We start from the raw sequence: 13,262 nt of genomic DNA on the forward strand, positions 1-13,262 counted from the left end.
GAAATATACAGACATGTACACGTACACGCACACACAAACTAACACTGCGTCATAACAAGAGTAATTGTGTGCATCTGCTGCTCTTTATTGGGTAGATGAATGACCTGCAGGCTTCTTTTCATCACAATGAGCCTTTATCTGTGATCTCTCATCCAGCCTCAACACACACAATCAGCTGCTACTTTTCAGGTTTGCAACAGCGACCTAATTGTTGGAATATGAAACCAATGGTGATTGTTCATTATTTGACACACAAAAGTCTTACCAATAATATCAAAAGTCAGTGACAATTGCAGATTACAGATCCATCGTGTAACCTGTGTCAGTTTCATTTCCTGTGTAATGTTCGTGCAGCCACAGAACATCTATGGAAAATGTTAAATGACTCAACAGATTTTACCTTTGCCCTGTGTCATCTCTGGTAATTCAAATACGCAAACACGCAAACACGCGCACAGACACACACACACACACACACACACACACTCACAAACAAACTTGCTTTTATATTATTATATAGACTTTCCACAGACATAATTATTTGTATACTGTACAAACTGTATATTCCCTAATTCTACCCCTAAACCTACCCATCACAAAGAAAATCATTCTGCATTTTTACATTTTCAAAAACCATTACTATGTTTTATAAGCTGTTTTCCTTGCAGGGCCGGATCAAACGGCGTCAACATTTTTTACGTTGTAGTATCTTTGAGGGAACATTTGGTCCTCACAATGTAGGTTAAAACAAGATCACACACACATAATCAGGTTTATTAATAGAACTAAAACCATTTCTCATTTACTTTAAGTTGAAGTACTAAAATAACTCAAACTAAATGAACTAAAACTTAAAAACTATACATGCATGTTTTATTTATTTTTTTAAATACAACTTATATGACAAAAACACACAACTAAATGAATACAACTTTAACAAAAATTTAAAATAACAGAAAATATCAAAATAAATAATTCAAAAATATTAACAAAAACTATAATAGTATATTTATGATACTAAACTAACAGTGAGATGAATATGAGCTTGAAGAATGTGCTTATGCTAAAGGGCTTGGAGTCTGCTTCTGCTCTGTCTATGTGAACATGGCTGGCTTTTATAAATCAGCCTGAGGGTTTGAAGACTGGTGGGTGATCTTCCATCACCTGCCCTATGTTCAGCATAAATACACACACACACACACACACACACGCACACACACACGCACACGCACACACACACACACACACACACACACACACACACACGCACACGCACACACACGCACACAGACACGAACAAGCACATGCACACACACATGTTGGGTTTCCATGTTTTATGGGGACTTTCCATTAAGATAATGGCTTTTATACTGTACAAACTGTATATTCTATCCCCTAATCCTACCCCTAAACACAACCTTCACAGAAAACATTCAGCATTGTTACATTTTCAAATGTTAAACTGTTTTCCTCATGGTGACAAAAAAACTAAAAGATGTCCCCACACCACAAGGTCAAAAACGACATTTGGTCCCCATAACATACAACCAGTTTTGACAGGAATCATTTAATATACTGAAAGGGTAATAGTAATAGTGTAGGAATATAGGTGACGTTTCTTGGAAAAGTAAAAAAAAGAAAAGAAAAGATAGACATACAATGTAAAACAAAAATCCAACAAATTCAGACAAATTGTATTTTAAATGTTGATTGAACTACAGAAAAAATTTCCTTCGGTTATACCATTATGAGGACATATTTGTACAAGTAAATATTTGTAATTCGGAATGAATAATGTTTAGTTCTATTTAGTGTATTTAATCAATTTGGTCATAGTTGTTTTTGTTTCAAGTCACCAGACAGACAGAAAGACATACACAGATAGACAGAGAGAAAGACGGGCAGACACAGATAGACAGATTAACACATAGGTGAGTCATGTAAAGCTGTATGTAAGAATTAGGTGATGACAAATTAAAGCAACTTGTTACTAATTGATAATTTGTTGAACAATAAATCTGTAGTTGACATGACATAAATGTTTTAGCTGAACAAGACATTTTTATTTAGTGACCGGCACAGATCGGCACTGTTATTATCATCTACCTCCTAGTCCGGTGAGAAACATGGATTTTGAGTTTCCCCCCCTAAGCCAGCATTCAAGGTGTAGATAATCATCTGTTCCGTTGCAGGAAGCAACTTACATCCGAGTCTACTGATGCGGTTACATGATGGCTGTCATTTAGAGGATGTCAAATTTTTCATCATAACAAATTTCAAAGGTGTTACTATGTGGATTCACGTGCCATGAAAGGTACATCCAAGCTTTCATGTTTGTTATGCGTACGGGCCATAATTTGCCTTAATTGCCACTGCAATGCACTACACACTTCCTACATGAGCTGAGACTATAAACATTAGAACACTCAGAAAGTAACCACTAATGAAAGACCCTTTCTTTCTTCTCTTCTTTTTTCCCTCAACGTTTAATTGCCGTAGGTCCATTAAAACACGGGAGAAGTTGCTCTTCCACACTAGAGCTCAAGGTCTTGCTCTTGCACACAGGCTCATTGTGGTCAGGACAGTTTTGATTCAACAATGCTGACAATTATTGCTATGTTTTGGCTGTCTTTTATTTCTGCAGTACAGTGCCTGGATTCCAACATTATACACTCCTCCAGAGAAATGACAAACTCTCAAGAGGTAAGAATATACATTCTTAAACCCTTAAAACGTTTTTATGTTTATGTTGGAACAATATCATACAACTAATGAACACAAAAAGCTATTAGTGTCATAAAAGAAGATGTCTATGCTTATTGTCATTACTTGTTTGCACTTTCAAAACTTTGAATTGCTTTTGTTAAAGTCTGTTTGACATGAGCTCAACAATCTCTTCCAGTCAATATTGCATTTACGGAGTGACACAGTTGCAAATTCCCATAATTCTGTTAGAAGAACCTCAGGTCTCCAAGGAATCAGAGAAGCTTCACAAGAATGCACCGCTTCAAAAGTAAGATATTCCTGCCAATTTGATTCAGCACTATATTGAAGTTATGTCTGACCGTGCCTCATTGGATAGCTTAATATCATTGATATCAAACTCACAATCACAATTTTTTGTCAGCATATTCAAGTTCATTAAATGGACATTCTTTCAGAAATTAAAGGCTGATTAAAATGATTGTCTGTCACAAGGCTCCTGAATGCAAAGGCTCCAAGAAAAAACAGCAAAATGCTGCCAAGACAAAGATTCAGTTGGATGGGCGAGGAAGTCAAAAAGGTGAGGAGAGAGAATGAATTATTCTTGAACTTAAAGTCATGTTTTTGATTATACTTTTGGTCAGGTATTGATTACTATTAGACATTTTGCCCATTCTTGCAAGTTCAGGACAGACATAATATTTCTGTAAAAACTCTTCACGGGTGAACATTGCTGTGTCAACAACATGATATATCTACAGTAAAGTTACAGCACAACTGAGGTTAAAAAGACAAACTCAAACTCAAAATGAACAGTTCCGAAGAGTGCATTGATAAACTAGGACAATGCAATGGCTGGTTATCAATTTTCATTTAGCCTAAATTTGGTAACACTTTACAATAAGGTTCATTAGTTAACATTAGTTAACTACATTAATTAGCATAAACTAATAATGAACTGCACTTATACAGCCTTTATTAATCTTTGTTAATGTTAATATCAACATTTACTAATACTTTATTAGAATTTTGTTAACATTAGTGAATGCACTGTGAACTAACACTAACAAACAATGAACAGCTGTATTTTTATAAACTAATGTTAACAAAAATTAACAAATACAGTAACATACAGTATTGCTCATGGTTAGTTCATGTTAGTTAATACATTAACTAATGTTAACTAATGAACCTTATTGTAAAGTGTTACCAAAAAATCCAAAATAATATGTGGGAAGAAAGAATAGTGATCACCCAATATTGATTTTTTTGATGGCCGAGGGTATATTTTTTGATATCTCAGAGGGCAGGGGGGATGATGGCCGATATCACACTATTTTAAAGACAGTACAAACACGCACAACAATTGCTGAAATCCATATTCAAAACAGAAAAAAAATATAGGCTATATATATACAAAATAAAAATAAATTATAGCGCCATTCATAACAAACAACATTTAGGCCAATTTTAAAAGCCAAGACTATAACAAACTTATTTAAAGAGAAACTTAAACTGCTCGCATAATCTCTCATTCGGCATGATCGCTTCAATGAATGAGTCCTTAGTCACGGTGTAATATTTGGTTGCTAAACTATTATTTATCATGTAAAGAAGGATTTGTACTTTTCTTGTGTCCCAATCTCCACTCAAAATAGCATCCGTCACATACGCACAAAATGTGTTTGAAATAACACCACAACATGCTCATGCTGAGCGACACTGCCTACATATTGTACAGGCAAATGAAATTGAGTAACAAACAACTTTTCAATGTTTAGTTGTCTCATAAGAGGCTGCAATGTCAAGTCATGTTAGCAATGTGGAAAGAACTGATATGTTGTGTGTGTGGGCATGAGGCGCCGGAGCGATAGTTCGGATCATATCAGCGGAAACAACTTAAAATACTCTTTCAGATAAGAGTAATGCATCATTCAAAATAGTAAAGGGTCTATTTTTATTTGTGTATCTTCAAAATGACAGCAAAACGTTGTACTTTCTTAAAATAAAGAAACCAAATATGCATGCTTGCTGCTTTGGTCTCCATGAACTTCTTCCTGAAGCACATAACAAAAAATGAACCAAAACTCAGCAGAGTAAAATGTCTCGCACAGACATGAAAAATATAGAAACCTTGAAGTGTCTACCTTTAAGTGTCTACATTTGGCTTATTTGATGTTATATATGTCATGTTGCATTAGACTATAGTATGTCACTTTGGAATATAAATTGTAGCACATTTCAGATGATAAAAAATTTCATGTAAACTAATGAAGACTGAGGCTGCGTTCCACTCCACTTTTAGCTTGCAAACTTCCCTAAGCACTTCCCCTTTAGGGGAATACCTGTCACCATTTTGATGTGCATTACTGTTACACTTCATGAAGTGGATGTGGGAAGGTTATATGGACAGACCCTCGTCCCCTCGATTTTGACCGAGGGAGCGAATCTACTCCAATGTACACTTCAAGCAGCTCTATATCCCATATCAACTTGATTGTGACGTCACAGCAGATCGCGCAACTGAAGTGTATGATATATTAATTATTTTGAGATTTAATCGCATAATACTTGTAGCTACCTTATATTCACAGTCAAAGTTTATACTATTGATTTTTTTTCATTTGTGTAATTTTCCCAGACAGCAACATAGTGTCGGCCCAGATCCGGCCCACAACTGGGCCGTGTGGAATCCATGTGTAGCAGATGTGGGCCAGATCTGGGCCAACTCTATGTACAGTTGATGTCTGGGTTATTATTCTCCAACAGCTCATAGGATTTAATATATTTTCTCCAACAACTTATATGGAATGGTGCATAAAACAAATTCATAAGTAAAAAAGGGGGTTCAATAATAAACCAGCTCCATAGTGAATTCCAAGTGATCGAGGGCTTAGTGTTTCATTTAAACCGTATGCACGAGTTCCGCCAATAGTGGGCATTCGTGCAACATAAGCAATGACGCACATCCGAGTTCACGAGATGGAGGGAAGTTAGATTTCAATAAGAAAAAATCCTACTGGGATCTTACAGTCAGTCTCCTCCATGTGCCATCATTTTATGTAGAAAACAAATGATAATTAAAAGTGGATATTTGTAGAAATTGCGTTCATTTAAATTACACGGTCCTGAGCATTTTCTATCTTTTTTTTCACTTCCATGTTCCCCTGGCTCTAAAATGTAACCTATGTTGTATTGTGGTATTGTTTTGTTGTTCAAAGCATTAAAAAAATAGAAAAGCTTAAAATCTTCTTGGTTTGACTGCTGTGGTTCATTTAGTTCTCTTACTGCCCCTAATTATATATAAATGATTTTGCCTGCAGTGCCCGAGATGTCCCCGTGCGTGCGCTCGCGCGACTGTGAGGAGGGTCTGTGCTGCGCCTTGTATTTGACTGGCAGGAGGTGTCAGCGCGTGCCCGCTCTGGGGGAGGTCTGCCTGCTGCGGGGACGCGCCAAATTCCGCCGGAGACTGGACCGCTGCGACTGCGAGAAGAACCTGTCCTGCCGCGCGCAACCCGACGGCCCTCGCGGACAGGGAGTGTGCCATCCCGATCAGAGGTCCTAAAGGGACTGGTTCTTCACAGACATCTATGGAACGGAGTGTGAAATATTACTTTTCTGAACTTTTTTTATATTACGTGTTCTAAATGAGAATTTAGCGAGATACATAACGGACACGGGGATATGTTCAAAGTATTTTTTGAAGTAATCATTACGAGGTCAAATTACTAGAGTTACTGCTATAATTCATTTGCTTTTAAAATGTGTAGAAGTAAAAAAAAAAAAAGAATAATGCAAACATGCTGAAGTGCACAGTGCACAATGGCTTTGGTTTTCTTTTCCTGCACCTTTAAATCTGTACAAAAGTTTGAATCGAGCCTCGAGCGCCCTCTGTCGGGTGAATAAGTTTGCTGAGCCTTGTCTTCGTCTCTGGCGTTTCCAAACACTCCTTCTGGAAGTCTATACTAGTCAGTCAGTACTGCACCTCTCTTGTGTCTTTTGCCAAATTTACACTGAAGTGACATTTAGATGTCTTCTTTACACACTGTTTATTGTTATTCAGAGGTGGCATAAAAGCATTTTTACAGCAATTACAACTATATTTTTGTTACCGGGGTTGAGGTGATTTGGACCTGACTGACACCATTACTTTCTTGAATATTGAGAGTATACAATACTAGAGAATACAGAGCAGCTCATTTCAGGTCATGGAGCTCTCACCGAATGAGCTGATGAACTGAATTAAACATAAGGGAGACAGATTGTAGATTGTTGAATAGCCTCCATGAGCAGGTTAATTGAGAAATTTACAAATCGAACCCACTTCTACTGATTTTTAATCAATTCCTACTGTACTTAAACATCATTCAATGCAGTAGTCCTTACACCTTTACTATTTGAATAAGCAGATGAAGTCAAAACATTTTGAATGCATCTTACTAAACATGTATATGTAAACATGAACATGTACATCTAAACATGTATTTCACATTTGCCAGCCATCATCATTACTTATTAAATGTAGAGTCATTCAGCATTATGTTATTCATATCTTTATAAGAAATAAAGGGTCACGTTACATCCATAAAGTCATCATGAAATCAAAAGACTATTTTTATGGCCTATTGCAGCATTTATAACTGAATTATAAAAAAATGCATTTAAAAAAAGAAAAATCATGTTCCTTTGTGTTTGACTCAAAAACATTAACTCCTCCCAACATCTCTTCTCTGGTGGCATGTGCACCAGTGGGACAATCTCTCCCCTACAGCAACCTGTCACACACAGCAATTAGCAAATGACAACATGGTCCAATCAATTTCCAATGGAAGAAATAAAGTCATACATTTAGTGACCATGGCTCTTTTTATACATACAATGGCATTGTTTGAAGAACAATGTTGTGTATGTGGCTTTAAAAGAGTGAATATACAGAGTTAAAAGTACCCTGGGGAGAAAGTCTGTTAACTCAACTGCTGTGACCAGATTCAGTTAAAGAGCTAAACGCCTAACTAAATTTCTTCACCAATTACTAGATTTATGCGCTGGATCAGAAAAGTTCATTAAAAAGCCAGATCAAAATCAAAGGGGTCACTAAAGGTGGCTTGCATATTAATCTGAAGCAATAATACACAAATAAGTCTCAAGCAAATAAAGAGAAATTGAAAGATGCACGTTTAACATTGTTCCCCTTTATTTTCAGACTTTGATACAAATTAAAGGCCTACAGGACTTAATCTGCAAATGAAAACAAAAAAGGCAACTCAGACAAAGATGGACTGAAGTATGTGGTGGTGTGGGCAGGGGAGTGGGTGGGTTTGTAGAACTTGGATAGGAATGTTGTGGTTAGCGGCAGGATTTAAGAAAGGGTACTGAGGGGGACTAGACTAGGGTTTGGGTGAATGTTAGTGGTAGAGGCATTTACAGCTGGCCACAGTCAGCGACGACAATTTTGGCACTGGTCTTTCCACTGGAAGAACCAAAGCTCTCCACTCGGCTGATGACGTCCAGGCCCTCCACAACCTGTCCGAAGACAACGTGCTTGCCGTCCAGCCTGGCGGAAAGAAACAGTGAGGGAAAAGGTCAGGACAGGACAAGACACTCCACAGCATGGATCCACGAGTTATTTAATGCATGGTAATTCACAACTCTTTTGCTCACCATTTAGTAGGAGCTGTGCAGATGAAGAACTGGGAACCGTTGGTGTTGGGGCCAGCATTGGCCATGGACAGGCAGCCAGCGCCAGTGTGTTTCAGGGTAAAGTTCTCATCCTCAAACTTGTTGCCATAAATGGACTTGCCACCAGTTCCATTGTGCTTCGTGAAGTCACCTGCCTGTATTCAAAGGTCTCAAGATTAGAACCGAACGTCAAAAACCAACTAAGATCACAGAACGCTTTTGGGACTAACCCAATCTTTCATACCTGGCACATAAAACCGGGAATGACACGATGGAAAGTGGATCCTTTGTAGCCAAAGCCAGGCTGACCTGTGCACAACTGCCTGAAGTTCTCTGCAAAATGACAGACAGGTGATGAGTACTTAAAAAAAATAAAATAAAAAAACACACGGGAAAAAGTAATAAATGTATATAAATACCTGCAGTTTTGGGGACAACATCAGCTCTCAGCTGTAAAAAAAACAAACAAAAAAAACATTTTAAACATTAAACATTTTCAACATAAAAAGTTACATTTAAAATGACTGCAGCTGCAATAATGTGTTTAAGTGCGTGACTACGTCATGCAGTAAATGCAACAAACTAGAAACAAGCTCGTGTGGCCCATCTTCACGTGACCGCACTGCAGCCTGACAAACACCTCCAGTAAAACCGCACCAATGCGGAAGACAAAATTATCTAAAGTTTGTTCAATTTAAAGCATTAAAGGCAAAGCAGCACATTATACATCGTTTTGCGCGCATAAATTGTAGTTACAGTACATCTTAGACGCGCGTGGTTAGGATTTCTTATGAGCATTCTGTGACAGTTTTACTAGACTAAGTTAGAACTAAAATGGCCGCTCAGAAAACACTTTTATTAACGCAAGGAGTGTGAAACACTGCGTTCTTTAAATCCCCCTCATCCAACTTAACTTTAATATTAGTTAAACTCAAAAGTACAACTGCATGAAGGAAAAAACGCTGGTAATTAAAGGAGACTTGCGGCTAGTGTAACGAAATCTCCTTCCCCTCCCACCCCATCACAGACGGCGAACTTTCCAGAACATCTTTCCTGAGATTGCAGGATGCGAGACCCGCGGACAGGGGATTTGCTACTTAAAAAAAAAAATTAATAATAATAATAATTAAGATAAATAACTTTGTCGCAATTGTTTGAGTTTCCCTGTGGCGTAAACCTGAAGTTTGGACTGAGCAAAATAAAGTCGCCTTCAGGAAATCCGGGTTAAACAAAGAACAGCGGCCCATCCATTCAATGCGTTCCATATTTCTGCAGGTTTTTTTCTCCAAAGCAAGCGCTGGAACCGCACAGTTTCTGTTCATTATGTAATACTCTTCGTATGAGAAATGGGTTATTATGTCTGTAACCTTTGTCAAGAACATAAGCGTGCTGTACAAGCAGCATCAAGTGGGGTTAAAGCGGCCTAGTGCGGCGCGTGCTTAGTATTGCAGCTTCACTTGCAAAGCGATATAACAACAACATGAGTTTTATACAAATAAATACCTCAAAGTGTCACAATGGAAATTAACGGTTTAAAGTCCGACTACTGATGAAGTCTAACATTAAAACCCTACCATGCTGGCAGATTCCCAACATCACCGCTGTACGCTGCACAATGCCGCACATTTTAACATGGCCTTAAAATAGAAATACAATCAGCAAGCAGTTTTGGCCGGGAGTGTAACATCGTTAGGTTAATGGTTCTACACTGGTTTGCCAGATAATTGCACAAACAGGTTAGGCATAACTGAATCATGAGATTTGTTTAGCAGAAATGAAAAACACTTAAACGGTACAAGGATATTAAAGCTATGCAACACAGTAGGGTTTAGGTGCACATTTCATTCAGTAGCCTAGCGCATGCTGCTATCGATGAGATCCGCTCAAGAAAGGCGTTAGCACGACTTGCAGGAAAAATGTCAGGGAGTTATTTCTTGCAATACGGCTAAGGTGAAATTATTGCGAGGAACTTTACCTCCATAACCACTTTTCCAACTGGCTTGCCGTCGGCGGTGATATCGAAGAAAACTCTAGGCCTTGCCATGGCTTTAGAATATTTTGCGCTTAGATGATGCTGGGCTGAAGCGCGCTAACCGTGTGTCACTGGCTGCCTTGGAACAGAGGAAATACCAAATGAAGGCCGCTAAGCTATATAATTACAGGAGAGGGACGTCACGAAGCTGCATCTGTCCAATCAGAGCGTGTCGACGCTTTGAAAGACACAAATAGGAACCAATGAAATATCTTTATTGAGAACGTACAATCGGCATGCGCTTTTGGGCATTTGTGCATGCGGCATGAAGGCGTGTGTATTGCTGCTGTTAACATAAAATGCGACCAATTTTGGCTTGGTGATAGTGATAACTTCAGCCCTTCAGTGTTTATTTCCAACCCTGCTCCAACAAGCATATCTGTAGTTTTCAAATAACCCCGAATAACTGAATTAGCTAGATCAGGATGAGTTTAGTTAGGTTTGGAGCTAAACTCTCTCTCCATATATATGTTATTTATTTTAGTTAATATTAATATATAAAACCAATACATCTTTTTGTTTGGTGAAACCATGGCTCTAGAGCAGCCTTCTTGAGGCTTTTTGACGAAGTTCAACCAGAGAATGTCTAATAAGGCGAGAAGTTTCACTCTCAGTACACTTCCGGCTTCTGAACTGGTTGCAGTTCCACTCTTGTTCCATATGAGGGCGCTCACAGGACGAGTGCAGAATGAATGGAGGTCTATGGCAGTATACCCATCAAAATCCACTTTTCTCAGGATATAATTTTTTGTCTAGTAATTTGAATACTGTATTCGAAAGGAGATGCAAAGAAATTACACATTGCTGGGTGTTAGATTTTTTAGAGTCACTTATTTGCTTTAAAAAGTATTTTAAAGTGTCAATGACGTCATACACATCGCACAACCAGAGATACTGCTTTACGGCAATCCTTCAGTCACATTGGTGCTTTCGCGCTCTGCACTTTCTTTTCTCTCGAGGCATCGACAACACAGCTGACACAGGTAAATACACGTGCTAGACGAGTTTTTGTTTAGTTTCTGGTCCCACTTCGGATGCCACGATGCCATCAAGCGTCTTGATACGGTCTCTGTCCGTAATCAGTCCTTCACTGACCAATCAGCGTTCATTAGCAGAATGCTATTGTGTAATGGGCAACAACAACTCAACCTGCAAGAAATCGAAAGGACATAAGTACTCGTTCATTCAACTTTCGACCTATAACCCATGTTGAACTTGCAAAACCTACTATCGAATCTGAGATTTCTCAACGGCAATCGGGTGAAAGAGACTAATTTAGCCGTCTAGCCCCATAGACTCCCATTCATTCTGCACTCATGGGCGATCGCCCCCAGTGGAACTCTGGTGGAACTACAACCAAAATTCGGTACAATAGGACTTAATAGGGAGTGGGCAGGCTCTCCGTAGACGGGCTCTGGTTCAACACAATATTAAAAGGCCGAGGCCCCCTAGTGGGTCATTGCCCCTGGTTGAGACCATAGACTGTAAAAAATAGGTTGAGACCCACTGATCTAGATTATTTTAGCATTGTGTCATCCTCATACAAATTTCATGCCATGGTCATAACACACAATCCAGTTTTTCATAACTAGTATTAAATTATCAACTTCAGATATTTGAGAAGATTATGAGTTTATTGTATGAAGCTAAACCGTTACAAGAACAACCTGATTCCTCAAAAACAAAATAAATAAAATAATTTGCTTTCTCTTCAAAAAAGCCTAAAAGATGTCATTGGTTTGTATTTAAAAGAATGACCACAAATGTGTAATTCTGTCTTGCTTTGCTGGGCTGTATGGCACAAGTTATCAGATGGCTAGGATGGTTATGAAGGGATTTTTATCTGCACCAGGCTGCATCAATGATTAGCCAAGTGTGCAGAGTATACAATGCAATCTATAGATGATACAGGATGAGAACAGAGGCGCATACTGTACATGTAAAGGTGCTGCAAAGAATTTTCCACACTGTCCTGATTTTGACATCGAGCCTTTCCTCCCCTGAATACAAAGTCATTTTTACATAAATACAATCATACAACTGCAACATCCACTTTTAGAGAACCAACTGTTTTTTTTCTGCTGACCAGAAAACAGTGCAAAAGTCTAAATAAAGTGTCCTTTTTTCCACTTACTTTACAATCTTTACCACTAATGAAACACGGCAAATGTATGTGCCAAAATTCTCCCTTATTCTAACAAAATAATAAAAAGAAAACACAAACATACAAATTAAAGCCATAGAGCAGTTGAGAGTTGGGATGAAAGAAGCATACAGAAATCATGACAACCCTACATGAAAGCTTAGGAAAAAGTGAGTTTGGAAACAAAAGATGCCGATTAAGTTCTTAATAGGATTGGAACAGTGCTTTGGTTGAAAATACATTAGGTCCATTAAAATTTGTGCTGTTTATTTATTTGCTCAAGCAAGAGAATTTGTGTTTTCTGTGGTTTATTATATTTTGGTGTTGTTGAACTGGGCAACAATGGTGACAAAGACTTAAAATGAACGAACTGAAAATTTCAGATACCTGATACTTAACACAGGAGAAACTGTATTACTATTAGTCATGGGATGATTAAAATGGTTTTCTGTAGTGTATTTGGTTGCCGGGATGAATGGGGTATTTGTGAGTTTTTGTATTCTTTGTTGATAGAAGGACAGATTTAGATGTGGTCTTTGAAGGCGTCCAGGTTAAAGGCAGTGTCGAGGAAACGCTTCAGCTCCAGAAGATGGGTGTTCTTGTTGCCAGTGGCTGGGGCAGCGGCAGGCTCACGACCAGCATACCTGTGCACAGAAAGACACAGTGATGATTTGTGAGAATATAGAGCAACTGGAGTGTCACAGC

General features: G+C 38.3%; 3 protein-coding genes across 5 annotated transcripts in view; 1 reads left to right on the plus strand and 2 right to left on the minus strand.

Annotated features, from left to right (window-relative positions):
• The first annotated feature begins 2,585 nt into the window (after window positions 1–2,585).
• Window positions 2,586–6,750, plus strand: LOC311278214 (uncharacterized protein). The gene is made up of 4 exons (XM_084388877.1): window positions 2,586–2,703; window positions 2,903–3,013; window positions 3,199–3,283; window positions 6,027–6,750. Exons 1-4 carry the CDS (start codon window positions 2,599–2,601, stop codon window positions 6,266–6,268), a joined length of 543 nt encoding a protein of 180 aa, XP_084245003.1. The 5' UTR covers window positions 2,586–2,598; the 3' UTR covers window positions 6,269–6,750.
• Window positions 6,751–7,875: 1,125 nt separating this feature from the next.
• Window positions 7,876–10,603, minus strand: ppiaa (peptidylprolyl isomerase Aa (cyclophilin A)). The gene is made up of 5 exons (XM_084388878.1): window positions 10,358–10,603; window positions 8,802–8,832; window positions 8,627–8,715; window positions 8,365–8,537; window positions 7,876–8,257 (listed from the first exon to the last, which is right to left on the minus strand). Exons 1-5 carry the CDS (start codon window positions 10,424–10,426, stop codon window positions 8,125–8,127), a joined length of 495 nt encoding a protein of 164 aa, XP_084245004.1. The 5' UTR covers window positions 10,427–10,603; the 3' UTR covers window positions 7,876–8,124.
• A 1,426-nt stretch (window positions 10,604–12,029) lies between these two features.
• Window positions 12,030–13,262, minus strand: part of ogdha (oxoglutarate dehydrogenase a) — a 51,595-nt gene continuing 50,362 nt past the window's right edge. For 2 of the 3 annotated variants that reach the window (XM_084388409.1, XM_084388408.1), the window contains exon 23: window positions 12,030–13,201. In XM_084388409.1, coding sequence (XP_084244535.1) covers window positions 13,081–13,201 — 121 coding nt within the window. In that variant the 3' untranslated portion in view covers window positions 12,030–13,080. The remainder of the gene's footprint in view (window positions 13,202–13,262) is intronic. The other variant, XM_084388410.1, reaches the window with a different exon arrangement.

Source organism: Rutilus rutilus (assembly GCF_951802725.1).
Source record: "Rutilus rutilus genome assembly, chromosome: 19".
Taxonomy (NCBI): Eukaryota; Metazoa; Chordata; class Actinopteri; order Cypriniformes; family Leuciscidae; genus Rutilus; species Rutilus rutilus.